At 42.5% G+C, this 15,012-nt stretch overlaps 1 protein-coding gene across 1 annotated transcript in view; it reads right to left on the minus strand.

The window, feature by feature from the left end:
* The window catches only part of smchd1 (structural maintenance of chromosomes flexible hinge domain containing 1), a 124,611-nt gene that overhangs the window by 14,368 nt on the left and 95,231 nt on the right, over positions 1–15,012 (minus strand). The window contains exons 35-40 of the mRNA XM_033019603.1: positions 13,453–13,537; positions 13,023–13,154; positions 10,942–11,094; positions 9,737–9,869; positions 7,199–7,318; positions 1,058–1,143 (exon numbers count right to left, since the gene is read on the minus strand). Of these exons, the coding sequence (XP_032875494.1) occupies positions 1,058–1,143; positions 7,199–7,318; positions 9,737–9,869; positions 10,942–11,094; positions 13,023–13,154; positions 13,453–13,537 (709 nt within the window). The remainder of the gene's footprint in view (positions 1–1,057; positions 1,144–7,198; positions 7,319–9,736; positions 9,870–10,941; positions 11,095–13,022; positions 13,155–13,452; positions 13,538–15,012) is intronic.

The following is a 15,012-nucleotide window of genomic DNA, read 5'->3' on the forward strand; positions in this document are numbered from 1 at the left end:
TTATATATAAACAGCCTGGAAGCTCCGTAGAGATCGTGTGGGCAGAGAACGACCAGCATGTTCATTCCAGATTACTCACCTTCTGTCCCCTCTGTCCAGCTTCCGGGTTCACCGTTCGCAGGAGTTCCCACGGTAAACGCAAGAGTTATTACGGATATCGCACTGGCCACTACGTCCATATAATGTTTCAATGTTCAACCACAAGTGTACAAGTCACTCTTGGAGAAATTCAAGCTTGCTTGAATTTTCTCCCGAGTCAACAAGTTACACGAGTACCTGCCGTTAGCGCCACGGTGGTCCACGAATGCCGTACGGTTATCGTACGAGGTTCCCACGATGTTCAACTCTGGTTACCTCTTGCGTCAAGTCGCCCCGTGAGAAAGGCCTATTACAGTGTGAATGGGGAGAGGAGGATGTCTCTGATAGGGCAAAACTGGGGTGACAATAGGGATAAACCGTAAACAAGGCAACCTGGCCAGTGAATGAATGGGAGCAGTTAAAGGGTGAGAACATAAACTACAGAATGATGGATGAATTCACATGTCTAGACCTTACTTTCAGTCGTGTTTAGATTCTTACTACTCAAATTGAGTTTAATTTATTGTTAAATGTACCAAGGTGCAGTGAAAAGCTTTTGTTGCATGCTAACCAGTTAGCAGAAAGACAATAGATGATTACAATCAAGCCATCCAGTGTGCAGATACATGATAAAGGTAACAACGTGAATAACTGCAAAATATAGTCCAGTAAAATCTGATCAAAGGTAGTACGAGGTCTCCAATGTACTATATTTAGAAATATAGAAACAAAAATCATTTTACCCATTTTAGTAGCTCCTAACTATTTTTGTATTTCCTAATAATAGTTTAGACTATGTGATCTAAAAAGGAGAGAAAAAATGTTGGCTGGAGCTTGGAATTTTGTCAACTTTCAATACTATCCCAGACATAAAGTAACTGTGTCACAGAACCTCCATTGTTATTTACAGATGTTACTAAACCATTCTGACTTCAACATTGGGCAGACGCCAAACAGAAAAAAACATCCATTAACTTACAGTGCTGACATCTGTGGGGCTGATTTTCTGCTTGCGAAGTTCATTTCTCAGGTGAGATTCCTTTGCTGTAGCTTCCTGTGCTTGACCTGTAGAAGATTTAAATTTTATTACATAATAATCTGCAAAACATTCAGTTCTCTCTTCAATCATGTCAATTATTATTTCCCCAACTTTTCTCGTTTTCAGGACTTAGGCATAGCTATGTGTTGCTGTGTAGCTTTGGTTTCAACAAGATAATTTCAGGGATGATGGCATGGAGAGAGATTAAGTTAACTAGGTTTATATTCACTACGGTTCAAAACAATGGAGGGACGTAACTGAATCAAATTAAGAGATAGATGGGGAGATTGTGCTGATGTATGGGGATTGTCTTGCTGAGCTGTATGCAAAAACATGTTTTTCACTGTACCTGAACCATGTGACAATAAAGAAACCATTTATCCAGCTAATGAATGAGGGTGTAATTATAGATTGCAAAAGACTACACCAGAGACTTATTTACATGAAATTCTTGTGGTCATAGAAGATGCAGGATTATGTTGCAGATACCCAAGGGAAAGGAACACTCACTAATATCAAGAATTTCAATCTGTAAACAGCATTACTCCACTTAGTAACATTGTGGACGGTTATGAAAATTTTGACATGCATGGAAAAAAAATCTATATAATATGGATGCAGAATGTGACTTTGAAGGATTTGGAGTCAGAAATGTGCATCATATCCATAGGGCAGGAGAGACTGAAGTTACAGAAGATGATGTTAGCACCTGACTAGTAGATACAGAAAGCGCCATGTTTTAACAAAGATAAAATGGTGGATGAAGTTGCCGCCGGAGATGTTGATGATGAAGGTGTTGATGATGAAAAAACAGTGGATAACAAACAAAAATTCTCTGCTGGACGAGATTCAATTGATACGATTACTTCCTACATTGATGGGGCAGATGAGACAGTGTGAGGCTTGCAGAATGTGGGAGCCAAGGGACACGGATGGAATCTCTGGCTGCTACAACTGTGGCAAGTGCGCCCAGCTTCAGCTCCTAAAGGACCGTGTTGCGGCACTAGAGAAGCAGCTGGATGACCTCAGGGCCATCCGGGAAAACGAGAGTTTCCTGGACAGGACCTACAGTGAGGTTGTCACACCGAGGATACAGGAAGAACCAAGGTGTGTGACGGAGAGAAAGGGTGGAAATCGTGGAGTGCAGAAGACCCAGGTGGCTGTGCCTAATGAAAACAGGTACGCCCTCTTGGGAACAGACCAGGGAGACGATATTTCCAGTCCGAGCGGCGGACACGTCGGTGGCTCCAATCCTAGAGATGGGACTCGACCGGCGAGACCGACGTCGGGCAGAGCCCTAGTGGTGGGTGACAACATTGTCCGAGGAGCGGACAGGAGATTCTGTGGCGGCAGAAGAGACGCGAGGATGGTCTGTTGTCTCCCTGGTGCCAGCGTTCAGGATGTCACGAGCCGCATTCAGAACATCCTCGAGAGAGAGAGAGAAGGTGAACAGCTGGCAGAAGTTGTGCACGTAGGCACAAACGACATCGGGAAGAAGAGGAAGGAGGTTCTCCAACATGACTTCAGAGAGTTGGGAAGAAGACTGAAATGCCGGACTTCCAGGGTGGTTATCTCTGGATTGCTTCCAGTACCTCGTGCTAGTGAGGACAGGAACAGGGAGATAGGGGATCTGAATGTGTGGCTGAGGGGCTGGAGCAGGGAGCAAGGATTTAGATTTATAGACCACTGGGATCTCTTCTGGGGTAAGGGTGACCTGTACAAAAGGGACGGGTTACACCTTAACTGGAGAGGGACCAACATTCTGGCAGGCAGGTTTGCTAGGGCTACACGTGTGGGTTTAAACTAAATAGTGGGGGGCAGGGATTGACAAATTGGGAGTATAAAGATGGAGTTGAAGGGGAAGTGACTACAGGAAAAATTACAAAAGATTCTCGAATTAATGGGAAGGAAAGCTCGAGAATGGACAACAGAGTAAGGTCAGTGCCAATTACAAGCGGTGCGAGGGGGGAAGTGAATACGGAGGTCAAAGTGCTGTATATGAATGCGCGAAGTATAAGGAATAAAGTGGACGAGCTTGAGGCACAGTTAGAAACTGGCAAGTATTGTGGGAATTACTGAGACATGGCTGCATACTGAAGGCCAAGGCTGGGAACTGAATATTCAAGGGTATACCTCCTATCGAAAAGACAGACAGGTGGGCAGAGGGGCTGGGGTTGCCCTGTTGGTGAGGAATGAAATTCAGTCCCTTGCAAGGGGTGACATTGAAACAGGAGATGTGGTCAGTATGGATAGAACTAAGGAATTGTAAGGGTAAAAAGACCCTAAGGGGACTAATCTACAGGCTCCCAAACAGTAGCCTGGACATAGGGCGCAAGTTGAATCAGGAGTTAAAATTGGCATGTAGCAAAAGTAATGCTGTGGTTGTTATGGGAGATTTCAACATGCAGGTAGACTGGGAAAATCAGGTTGGTACTGGACCCCAAGAAAGGGACTTTGTAGAGTGCCTTTGTGATGGATTCTTAGAACAGCTTGTATTGGAGCCTACCAGGGAGAAGGCAATTCTGGATTTAGTGTTATGTAATGAACCGGATTTGATAAAGGACCTCGAGGTTAATGAGCCATTAGGAGACAGTGACCATAACATGGTCAGGTTTAATCTACAATTGGAGAGGGAGAAGGGTAGATCGGAGGTGTCAGTGTTGCAGTTGAATAAAGGGGACTATGGGGCCATGAGGGAGTATCTGGTCAAAGTTGACTGGAAAGATACACTAGCAGGGATGACAGCGGAACAAAAATGGCAGATGTTTCTAGGAATAATACAGAAGGTGCAGGATCAGTTCATTCCTAGGAGGACAAAATATTCTAAGGGGAGTAAGCGGCGCCCATGGCTGACAAGGGACGTCAGAGACAGTATAAAAATTAAAGCGAGGAAGTACAGCGGGAAGCAAGAGGATTGGTTAATGTTTAAAGAACAACAGAAGATAACTAAAAAGTCAATACGGGGAGAAAAGATGAGGTATGAAGGTAAGCTAGCCAAGAATATAAAGCAGGATAGTAAAAGCTTCTTTAGGTATGTGAAGAGGAAAAAATTAGTTAAGACCAAAGTTGGACCCTTGAAGACTGAAAAAGGTGAATTTATTATGGGGAACAAGGAAATGGCAGGAGTTGAACAGGTACTTTGGATCTGTCTTCACTAAGGAGGACAAAAACAATCTTCCTGATATAGTAGTGGCCAGAGGATCTGGGGTGACGGAGGAACTGAAGGAAATCCACATTAGACAGGAAATGGTTGGATAGACTGATGGGACGGAAGGCTGATAATTCCCAGGGCCTGATGGTTTGCATCCCAGGGTACTTAAGGAAGAGGCTCTAGAAATCGTGGATGCATTGGTGATAATTTTCCAATGTTCTATAGACTCAGGATCAGTTCCTGTGGATTGGAGGGTAGCTAATGTTATCCCACTTTTTAAGAAAGGCGGGAGAGAGAAAACAGGGAATTATAGATCAGTTAGCCTGATATTGGTGGTGGGGAAGATGCTGGAGTCAATTATAAAAGATGAGATAGCCGAACATTTGGATAGCAGTAACAGGATCGCTCCTAGTCAGCATGGATTTACGAAGGGAAAATCATGCTTGACTAATCTTCTGGATTTTTTTGAAGATGCAACTAGGAAAATGGACAAGGGAGAGCCAGTGGATGTAGTGTACCTGGATTTTCAGAAAGCATTTGATAAGGTCCCACATAGGAAATTAGTGGGCAAAATTGGGGCACATGGTATTGGGGGTAGAGTGCTGACATGGATAGAGAAGTGGCTGGCAGACAGGAAACAAAGAGTAGGGATTAACGGGTCCCTTTCAGAATGGCAGGCAGTGACTAGTGGGGTACCGCAAGGCTCGGTGCTGGGACCGCAGCTATTTACAATATACATCAATGATTTGGATGAAGGGATTCAAAGTAACATTAGCAAATTTGCAGATGACACAAAGCTGGGTGGCAGTGTGAACTGTGAGGAGGATGCTATGAGAATGCAGGGTGACTTGGACAGGTTGGGGGAGTGGGCAGATGCATGGCAGATGAAGTTTAATGCGGATAAATGTGAGGTTATCCACTTTGGTAGCAAAAACAGGAAGGCATATTATTATCTAAATGGTGTCAAGTTGGGAAAAGGGGAAGTACAACGGGATCTGGGGGTCCTTGTTCATCAGTCTATGAAAGTAATCATGCAGGTGCAGCAGGTAGTGAAAAAAGCGAATGGCATGTTGGCCTTTATAACAAGAGGAATCGAATATAGGAGCAAAGAGGTCCTTCTGCAATTGTACAGAGCGCCCTAGTGAGACCACACCGGGAGTATTGTGTGCAGTTTTGGTCCCCTAATTTGAGGAAGGACATTCTTGCTATTGAGGGAGTGCAGCATAGGTTTACAAGGTTAATTCCCGGGATGGCGGGACTGTCATATGCTGAGAGAATGGAGCAGCTGGGCTTGTACACTCTGAAGTTTAGAAGGATGAGAGGGATTCTCATTGAAACATATAAGATTGTGAAGGGTTTGGACACGTTAGAGGCAGGAAACATGTTCCCGATGTTGGGGGAGTCCAGAACCAGGGGCCACAGTTTAAGAATAAGGAGTAAGCCATTTAGAACGAAGACGAGGAAACACTTTTGCTCAGAGAGAGTGGTGAGTCTGTGGAATTCTCTGCCTCAGAGGGCGGTGGAGGCAGGTTCTCTGGATGCTTTCAAGAGGAGCTAGATAGGGCTCTTAAAAATAGTAGAGTCAGGGGATATGGGGAGAAGGCAGGAACGGGGTACTGATTGGGGATGATCAGCCATGATCACATTGAATGGCGGGGCTGGCTCGAAGGGCCGAATGGCCTACCCCTGAACCTATTGCCTATTATTGAACTGTCATCGGAAACTGATGACAGCCCTTTTATGAACATTTCGGAGCATTCAGAGAAATTATTATAAAGCAGCAGCATCAGCAGTGTCAACAAACGAAACGCGACGCATTCTTCAGACCAGCTGTTCTTGATGCTGCTGACCCTATTCCTCCTCATTCACCACAGCCTTCTACGGTGGTGGGCCACAGCCAATGGAGCATCAAAGTTAGATAGTTGATTTACAATGTTTATTTACAATGTTTCAAGGTATTTTAGTGTTTAAAGTTTTTTTCTCCACAATGTTTAAAGCTTACAATACAGTACACCATTTACAATACTTAAAGGTTAGTTTAGAGATATAAGTGGGGAAACAGGCACTTCGTCCCACCGAATCCATGCCGACCAATGGTCACACGTACACTACACGTACAGGGTTTAATGTATTCCAATCAGGACTTGCAGACCAATTTGCTCTCCAAGCAGATCAAATGAGAGAATACTCCTAAAGTTTTATAAATACTACCAGTAAGTAAGCTAAAGGCCGAAATCAGCAGGACACTTCTACAAACTGCAAGTGGAAACTGTTTCTGAACTATTGCTAATGAGAATTAGAGGTTAATTAAATATATTGCACGTTAGATGATACATTTGAACAACAAAGTGAAATGAATTTCAACAACAATGAGAATGATAATTGTGATGATTTCACTCACAGCTAATACAAAATACTGGGGCATTAAATCCAGGAAGAAATATACAAAAACAGATTGTCTGAAAAAGCCAGACACAAAAATTGGATTGCAATAAAAGTTTCCTCCATAGCTTCCATAGAGAACATCAGCAATGGCATTTTTATTTTATGCATTATTCATTCTTTGCTGTTGCAGTCAAAATTTGGGAGGATTTTATTGCAAACTGCTCAATAGGATGGGGCAGAATGCAATTTTATTTAGTAATAGCAGTTTATACATAAGTAATTTTTAAACCAAATTCCAACAATTCGGATATATATATATATATATAAATTTTTAAATATGGGTTTTTGGGTTTTAGGCAAGAGTTCTTCTCAAATTTTAATCATTGGGTTATTTGATGATTGGAAGTGACCTCAGGTTACCATTGAAATCCAAAATATTAATTAACCGTTGGTGATATTTATTTGCCAAATAAACAAAGAAAACAACTTTTTCTACACACGTCTTTGCAATTCATCAATGTACAAATATCCTTAATGCAACTTACATTTCATTTCACCAACTAGTTGGTTTGTGGTATCAAACAAACTCCGGTATGCAACAATGGATTGCGAGAGTTGGTCCTTCTCTTTGGTTAATGTTGTCATCTGCTGCTGTTTCTTAAAATCTGTGAAAAAAAACATTCTTAGATTGGTTTTTAGACAAAGATGTCTCGATTCTGTATCAGCCATTTTTAAATTCTGGCTGAATAGAACTGCAAACATAGTTATATAATGAACACCCATTATACAATGCCCTCCATAATGTTTGGGACAAAGACCCATCATTTATTTATTTGCTCTGTACTCCACAATTTGGAGATTTGTAATAGAAAAAAATTTTTGCATGTGGTTAAAGTACACATTGTCAGATTTTAATAAAGGCCATTTTATACATTTTGGTTTCATCATGTAGAAATTACAGCAGTGATTATACATAGTCCCCCTATTTCAGGTCACTATAATGTTTGGGACACAACAATGTCATGTAAATGAAAGTAGTCATGTTTAGTATTTTGTTACATATCTTTGCATGCAATGACTACGATTCATGGACATCACCAGTTGCTGGGTGTCTTCTCTGGTGATGCTCTGCCAGGCCTGTATTGCAGCCATCTTTAGCTTATGCTTGTTTTGGGGGCTAATCCCCTTTAGTTGTCTCTTCAGCATTTAAAAGGCATGCTCGATTGGGTTCAGATCAGGTGATTTGACTTGGCCACTCAAAAATTGCTCATTTTTTAGCTTTGAAAAACTCCTTTGTTGCTTTAGCAGTATGTTTGGGATCATTGTTTTGCTGTAGAATGAACCGCTGGCCAATGACTTTTGAGGCATTTTTTTTTAACTTGAGCAAACGGGATGTGTCTACACACTTCAGAATTCATTATGCTACTACCATCGGCAGTTGTATCATCAATGAAGATAAGTGAGCCAGTTCCTTCAGCAGCCATACATGCTCAGGCCATAACACCCTCACCACTGTGTTTCACAGATGAGGGGGTATGCTTTAAATCTTGGGCAGTTCCTTCTCTCCTCCATACTTTGCTGCCATCACTCTGACATATGTTAATCTTCGTCTGGTCTGTCCACAAGACCTTTTTCCAGAACTGTGGTTGCTCTTTGAAGTACTTCTTGGCAAACTGTAACCGGGTCATCCTATTTTTGCGGCTAGCAAGTGGTTTGCGTCTTGCAGTGTAGCCTCTGTATTTCTATTCATGAAGTCTTCTTCGGACAGTGGTCATTGACAAATCAACACCTGACTCTTGAAGAGCGTTTATGATTTGTTGGACAGGTGTTTGGAGATTTTTCTTTATTATAGAGAGAATTCTTCTGTAATCAGCTGTGGATGTCGTCCTTGGCCTGCCAGTCCCTTTGCGATTAGTAAGCTCACCAGTGCTCTCTTTCTTCTTAATGATGTTCCTAACAGTTGATTTTGGTAAGCCTAAGGGTTGGCTGATGTCTCTAATCAAGAGTTTTATTCTTGTTTCTCAGTCTCATAATGGCTTCTTTGACTCTCATTGGCACAACTTTGGTCCTCATGTTGATAAACAGCAATAAAAGTTTCCGAAGGTGATGGAAAGACTAGGTGCTGAGAGCTCTCATATAACTGCATTAAGGAGGCAATTAAACACACCTGAGCAATTACAAAGACATGTGAAGCCATGTGTCCCAAACATTATGGTGCCCTGAAATGGGGGGACTGCTGTAATTTCTACATGGTGAAACCAAAATGTATAAAAATGGCCTTTAATAAAATCTGACATTGTGCACTTTAACATGTGATTGTTTTTCTATTACAAATCTCAAATTGTGGGGTACATGAGGCAAATAAATAAATGATGGGTCTGTCCCAAACATTATGGAGGGCAATGTATGACCTCTTCTCCGTTCCATCAGGCAGGAAATACAAAAGCTTGAAAGTACATATTAATGCAGCATCAGATTCAGGAACAGCTTAATCCCCATTGTCATCAAACTACTGAACAGTCGTCATGATGTAAGGTATTGCCTCATCTTCCAACCCACCCCAATGAAGCCTATTCATGTTTTGTTAAGCTGTACTTTCACTGTAGCTGTAATGATATAGTCAGCATTCTGGTATTAGCCCCCTTGCACTGTTGTGCTTGCGCATGACATGATGGTACTCATTTATAGTATAATTAGTCTGGATAACATGCACATTTTCTTTGTACTGTACATGTGACAATTAAATGGATCAATAATTTTGATCCATTCATTGAGATTCTGATTTATTTCAGTTAGCCAAACCCTCATCCACGCCAACCTAGACATAATTCTGTCATTTCCTTTGAGACCAAATCAATTCTAAAAATTCTGCTGGTTCAGCAGAAGAGATAGATTGAGCCTTGAACCTTTTTTGTAATCCAAGGCTAAACCTTACACGACATGGCACAATTTGTTATTTAATTAAATTCCTTTGTCAACTTGAAATATAGTCGATCAGGCAATAGGGCTCTGGTAGATGTAATAATCGACAGTAATACATGTTCAGTGCAAGCAAAAACAGGCAGGTTTGTCTTGCTGCTCACCATTGTAAAACATAAAAGGTAATATGTAAGGAGGTAAAGGATTCCTCTTGCTTGGTTTTGTAATGTTTGGTTCAAAGACCAGCAAGTATTCAGTGCTATCTCTGCCAGGACTGTTTTCTGCAAGCATCAGATTCTGTTAAAACAAAGCAAGTTTCAAAGAGTGGCAAATAATTTAAGTTAACACAATCGCACAATTCAGTGTGGTTGAGAATTTAATAACAATGCTTTTTTTTTAAAACACAATAATGTTTGCCAAAAAACAAAATGCTGGAGGCAGCATCTGTGGAGGGAAAGAGACAATGTTTTGGACTAAGATAGACACAAAAAACTGGAATAACTCAGCGGGTCAGGCTGCATCTCTGGAGAAAAGGAATAGGTGACTTTTCGGATCGAATCCCTTTTGGGTCTGGACCATTCTTCAGACTTTTGGTTACAAAAATGTCTCTTTTTGGCAATCCCCTAAAATCTGTCCTCTGGTTGCTGATCTTTCAGTAACTGGATAAAGTTTTCAGCTTGTTTATGATTTTGCACAGCTCCATCAAATTTTCTTTCCTTTTACTCATCTAAGGAGTCGAGATTTCTTTACGAGTCCCTAGTTTCTGTTACATTTATCATCCTCAATAACACTCACGTAAATCTCATGTTCCCCCCCCCAAGGTCACAACGTCCCGGAATGTCGCCGAAAACCTTTGTAAAGATTTTGCATAAATTCTTTACTTTTGTATTTTACTTCAAAATATACCAACATGTTAGTTTGACGGACATCTTCACAATTTATTCTACCTTCATATACCTGTGTATATACACACCCATTCTCTACCTATCTTAAAACTATCTGTATCCATGATGCCAGTGCTCTTTAAAAATCCTCCAACAGGGAATTGCAAAGCATAATGATTTGAAAACAAAATGCTCTATATACTCAGTTCAAATTAATCATTTAAATATCTAAAACAAAAGGAAAATGAGAATAGATAATTCAACAAATACGTGCCTGAAGTGGAACTTTAATTTAAACGCAGAAAATTATACATGATAAGATGTTAATGCTACGGAACAAAGTTAGAAAATCAATGGATCAACTACAAAATCCAGGAACATAAACCTTGTTTTTCTGGTCGTGTTGTAGTCACATTGGTTAAATTGTTGAGGCAAAACCACTTTTAATCAACAGCCTTCCCCTAGATGAGTTAGATTTAACTTACTGAAATGATAGATGATCCGTGGTTGAGTTGATACTCCAGATAGCTGGATTTTCCCTGAAAATTAGGAATCTCACTATCATTGTCGGTCATGCTTCTAATGGTAACCATCAGCATGCCACACATATCCTCTCCAGCTGCATTGTTATATTCATCCTGTTATTAAAAAAACAAACATAAAGCTGCCTTCCATGCAATATTTTACCCAAAGGTCTTTAGTACAAATTAGTCGTTACACATAGTGTTTCCATGTTGAATCTGTAAACAAAACAACACTGAATCTGATACACATGCCTAAATTCAATTAAAGATGCAAAGCCTTGTTTAAAGTAGGAACTGACCAGAAAGAATAATAAACAAAAAAACTAAGTGTTGGAGGAACTTGGCAGGCCGGGCTGTGGAGGGAAATGGGCAGATGGTGTTTTGGGTCAGGACCCTCCTTCCGACTGTCCATTTTAATAGCCAAATCCACCTAGTGCAATTAGAAGTTATCCAGAAGAATGGAATACAAATATATAATTCTGACAGTTTGCAATCCTTGCTGAAAAACACATTTGCAAGCATTTGGTTCTGCAAATAATCTGTTGATAGCCATTGCTATAGCAACTGAGCAAATGTTTTGAAGGGACGCATTGTGGCGACACCTAGTAGTTAGGCCACTCTTGCTATGCGAACCCTCGGCAGTCGGGGGTAGGGTCATGTGACTGGCAATGGCGGGAAGTAGTCATGGGGTGTAGGGGTGTGCCCTAGTATATAAGAACCGACCTTCCCTCTCTCACTCTCTCTTCCTCTCTCTTCATAAGAGTGTCCTGCCACATCAGCAGGAGCTCAGCTCGAGCCCACGAGGCAACAGCCTCTCAGTGACAAAAATGACTATTATGTTAGTGCTAAACATGCACGTATATCTAACCTACAATGCCTGAATAAAGAAATAATTTATTCACAATGTTTATGCCTCTACATTGGTGACCCGTGACGATCCGAATTGGGGGTTTGGAGTACCCGACGAACGCAGCCAACCATCTACCGTGGTGACCTGATGTCTGCAAGCGGCAGCCCAGATCTACGGTAATCACCGCTATGGATGCAGCTGTCAACTCTGCGCTGCACCCGGACGCCTCCTTGGGCCCCACCGCCGCGATCGGGCTTGGTCTAGCCGATCGCTGGCCGCTCACCGCAACAGACAGCGGCACAGCAGCCTTGGCCCTCGCTTTCTCTCCCGCATGACCTGTCCGGAACTGCCCACTGGGGCTGAGAGGTCGCGGCTGCCATCGCCCCCCATCAGCTACCACTCCCGCTCCCGCACCAGTTGCCGCTCTCCCAAACCAACCGTCGCTTCCCACTAGCAGCCCCGACGACCCCAGGAGCACGCCCACCCATTACCCCGCCGGTCGCTACTCAAGGCCTAGCCACCCGAGAGGGCGGGCCTACCCGGGGCGGCTGCCCTAAGACATCTTTCTGCTCCTCGCTGGCGTGGTATTTCGCCGCAGCGACTACAACAATGGCCGCCACAGCCGGCCGGAAGCGATGCTCGGCCTTCTCTGTCCGCCGTCAACAGCGCCCCCCCTTCCGGCCGGATGCCACCACTGCGGCTTGAATGCAGTCAACAGCGCCACCTTTCGGCCGGCCGTGGGCCGTCAGAAGGCTGCGTGTTCGAATCACGTCGGGGGTCACCAATGTAGAGGCACATACGTTGTGAATAAATGATTTCTTTATTCAGGCATTGTAGGTTAGATATACATGCACATTTAGCACTCTAACATAATAGTCATTGTTGTCACTGAGAGGCTGTTGCCTCGTGGGCTCGAGCAGAGCTCCTGCTGAGGTTCCTCATGAAGAGAGAGGAAGAGAGAGAGCGAGAGACAGAAGGTCAGTTCTTATATACTCGGGCACACCCCTTTAGCCCGTGACTCCTTCCCGCCATTGCCCAGTCATGTGACCCTACCCCCGACTGCCGACGGTTCGCACAGCAAGAGTGGCCTAACCACTAGGTGCCGCTACAGCATGAACATAAATTAAACTTAAATTGAAAGACCATTCAGAATCAACATTTACACTCAACATAATAACAAAAATGTTGTTACCATGATCTTCAGGCGCATATTTTTAACTAATATGCGATGGGCAACATTACGAATATTTGAAACAGTAGGAGTAGCTGGCACCTCTTCTGGCATTAATTTAACAGGTTCACCAGGTAACACATTCAAAGCAATCTAGAATGAAAATACGACAAAAAGACATGTAATAAATATACACTAAATGCAAGTGTTATAAATCAATGAAGACATCTAAAAGTAAATTACAAATAGGCTGGAAATGTCCCAAAAGTAGCTAAACTATAGAATGCTGTGGAAATTGAAGATAAGGGTACTCCACTGTTAAAATTGTTGCAGAGGACTCGGCAGATGGGGGTATGTGGCAATAAAGTGAGGGAAATGGCATGCACAGTGGGATAGAAGGAGTCGTATGATATAGAAGATCTTTCAAAGGGTTTCAGTACAAGTAGCATACCTGCTCACTACAGAGCATGTTTTTGTCCAGTGAATACGCAAATTGAATGGAATGAGCTCCCGTCCGCTCTGGAAGGACTTTATCCCTGAAATACAAATATATGTTACAAAACAACTATTTCAATTTAGTGACAGTACAAAATATCAGAATGAGTTTGTTGGTGGTGAATATCATAGGAACCAATACAACAGGAAAATCAGAAAAAATCTGCAATTTTGTCTCAGCTAATTTGTTGTTTCTTTAATTTCCCTTTTCCCTCCTCTGGGAGTGGAGGACACACCCAGTCTAATCTTCCAGACATGTCTTCCTGCTCTGAATTATGCAACTCCTATATTCATTTGTCGATGTTCTTTGGTCTATGTTCTCATTTTCTAACTACTGCTATTCACACATTAAGTAGATAACTTGTTTCCTGGAAGAGTGCAGCTTCAACGACACTCAGAAAGCTTGACACTATACAGGACAAAGCAGCCTGCCTGAAAGGCACCCTATCCTCAATCATTCACTTGCTCCATCACTGATGGACAGCTACAACAGTTTGTACCAGGGAGAAGCGCAGCCACTTATCAAGGCCACTTAGACAGCACATTCCAAACCCATGACTTCTACCAGCTGGAAGGATAATAGTGGCAAAAGCATGTGAACACCACTGCCTGGAGGTTGCCCTCCAGCGACGCACTATCCTGGTTTGGAAATATATTACCATTCCTTCGCTTGCATCATTGTGAATATATCCATATCTTAAAGACTGCAGCAGTTCAAGTGGCAGCTAAACACCACCTTCATGAGCATTTAAATGTTGGTTCTGCCAGCATTACTGGATGAATATAAAAAAAGCTTTTGTATGGTCACCTCAGTTATACCAGTGTCAGAGACACACCCACTCCCTGCAGCTTAACGAGATTTTTTTGTCTCCTCAGATCTTAAAAAAGGTCTTTGGCTGGAAATGTTAGCTGTTTCGCTTCCCACAAATGCAGTCTGACCTGCTGAATGTTCCCAGTAGTCCATACAGTAAAGAACCAAAAGATACACCTGCTCTCCTTGCTGGCCTGTTACCAAATAACTTGATTCATTAGTTAACTATGCTACTCCAGGATATAGGGAGGACACTAAGTGCTGGAATAAGTCAGCGGGTCAGGCAGCATCTCGGGAGAATGTGGATAGGCGACATTTTGGGTCAGAAACCTTCTTCAGACCCCAGGATGCTTCCCCCCCCCCCAATTATTTGAATTAATGTAGAGCATTCAGAAACATATAGAGGTGGGGAATATCAGCGTCAGCTGAATACGCATGAATAAAAATTTGGTATCAGAAACCATACTTTCAGAAGATTAAGAACTTTGTTCATTCTCCCTCAAAAAATTGACAGCAGATTTACTGCTAGAAAACATGGTGTTGGACAGTTTTCCTAATCCTGTCCATTTGGTTAAAGGAATCCTCAAGCATGGTGGCAGCACTGTGGTGCAGCAGTAGAGTTGCCGCCTTACAATGCTTGCAGCACCAGACCCGAGTTCGATCCAGACTTCGGGTGCTGTCTGGAGGGAGTAGTGGGTCAGGCAT

Source organism: Amblyraja radiata, chromosome 4, assembly GCF_010909765.2.
Source record: "Amblyraja radiata isolate CabotCenter1 chromosome 4, sAmbRad1.1.pri, whole genome shotgun sequence".
NCBI classification, from domain to species: Eukaryota; Metazoa; Chordata; class Chondrichthyes; order Rajiformes; family Rajidae; genus Amblyraja; species Amblyraja radiata.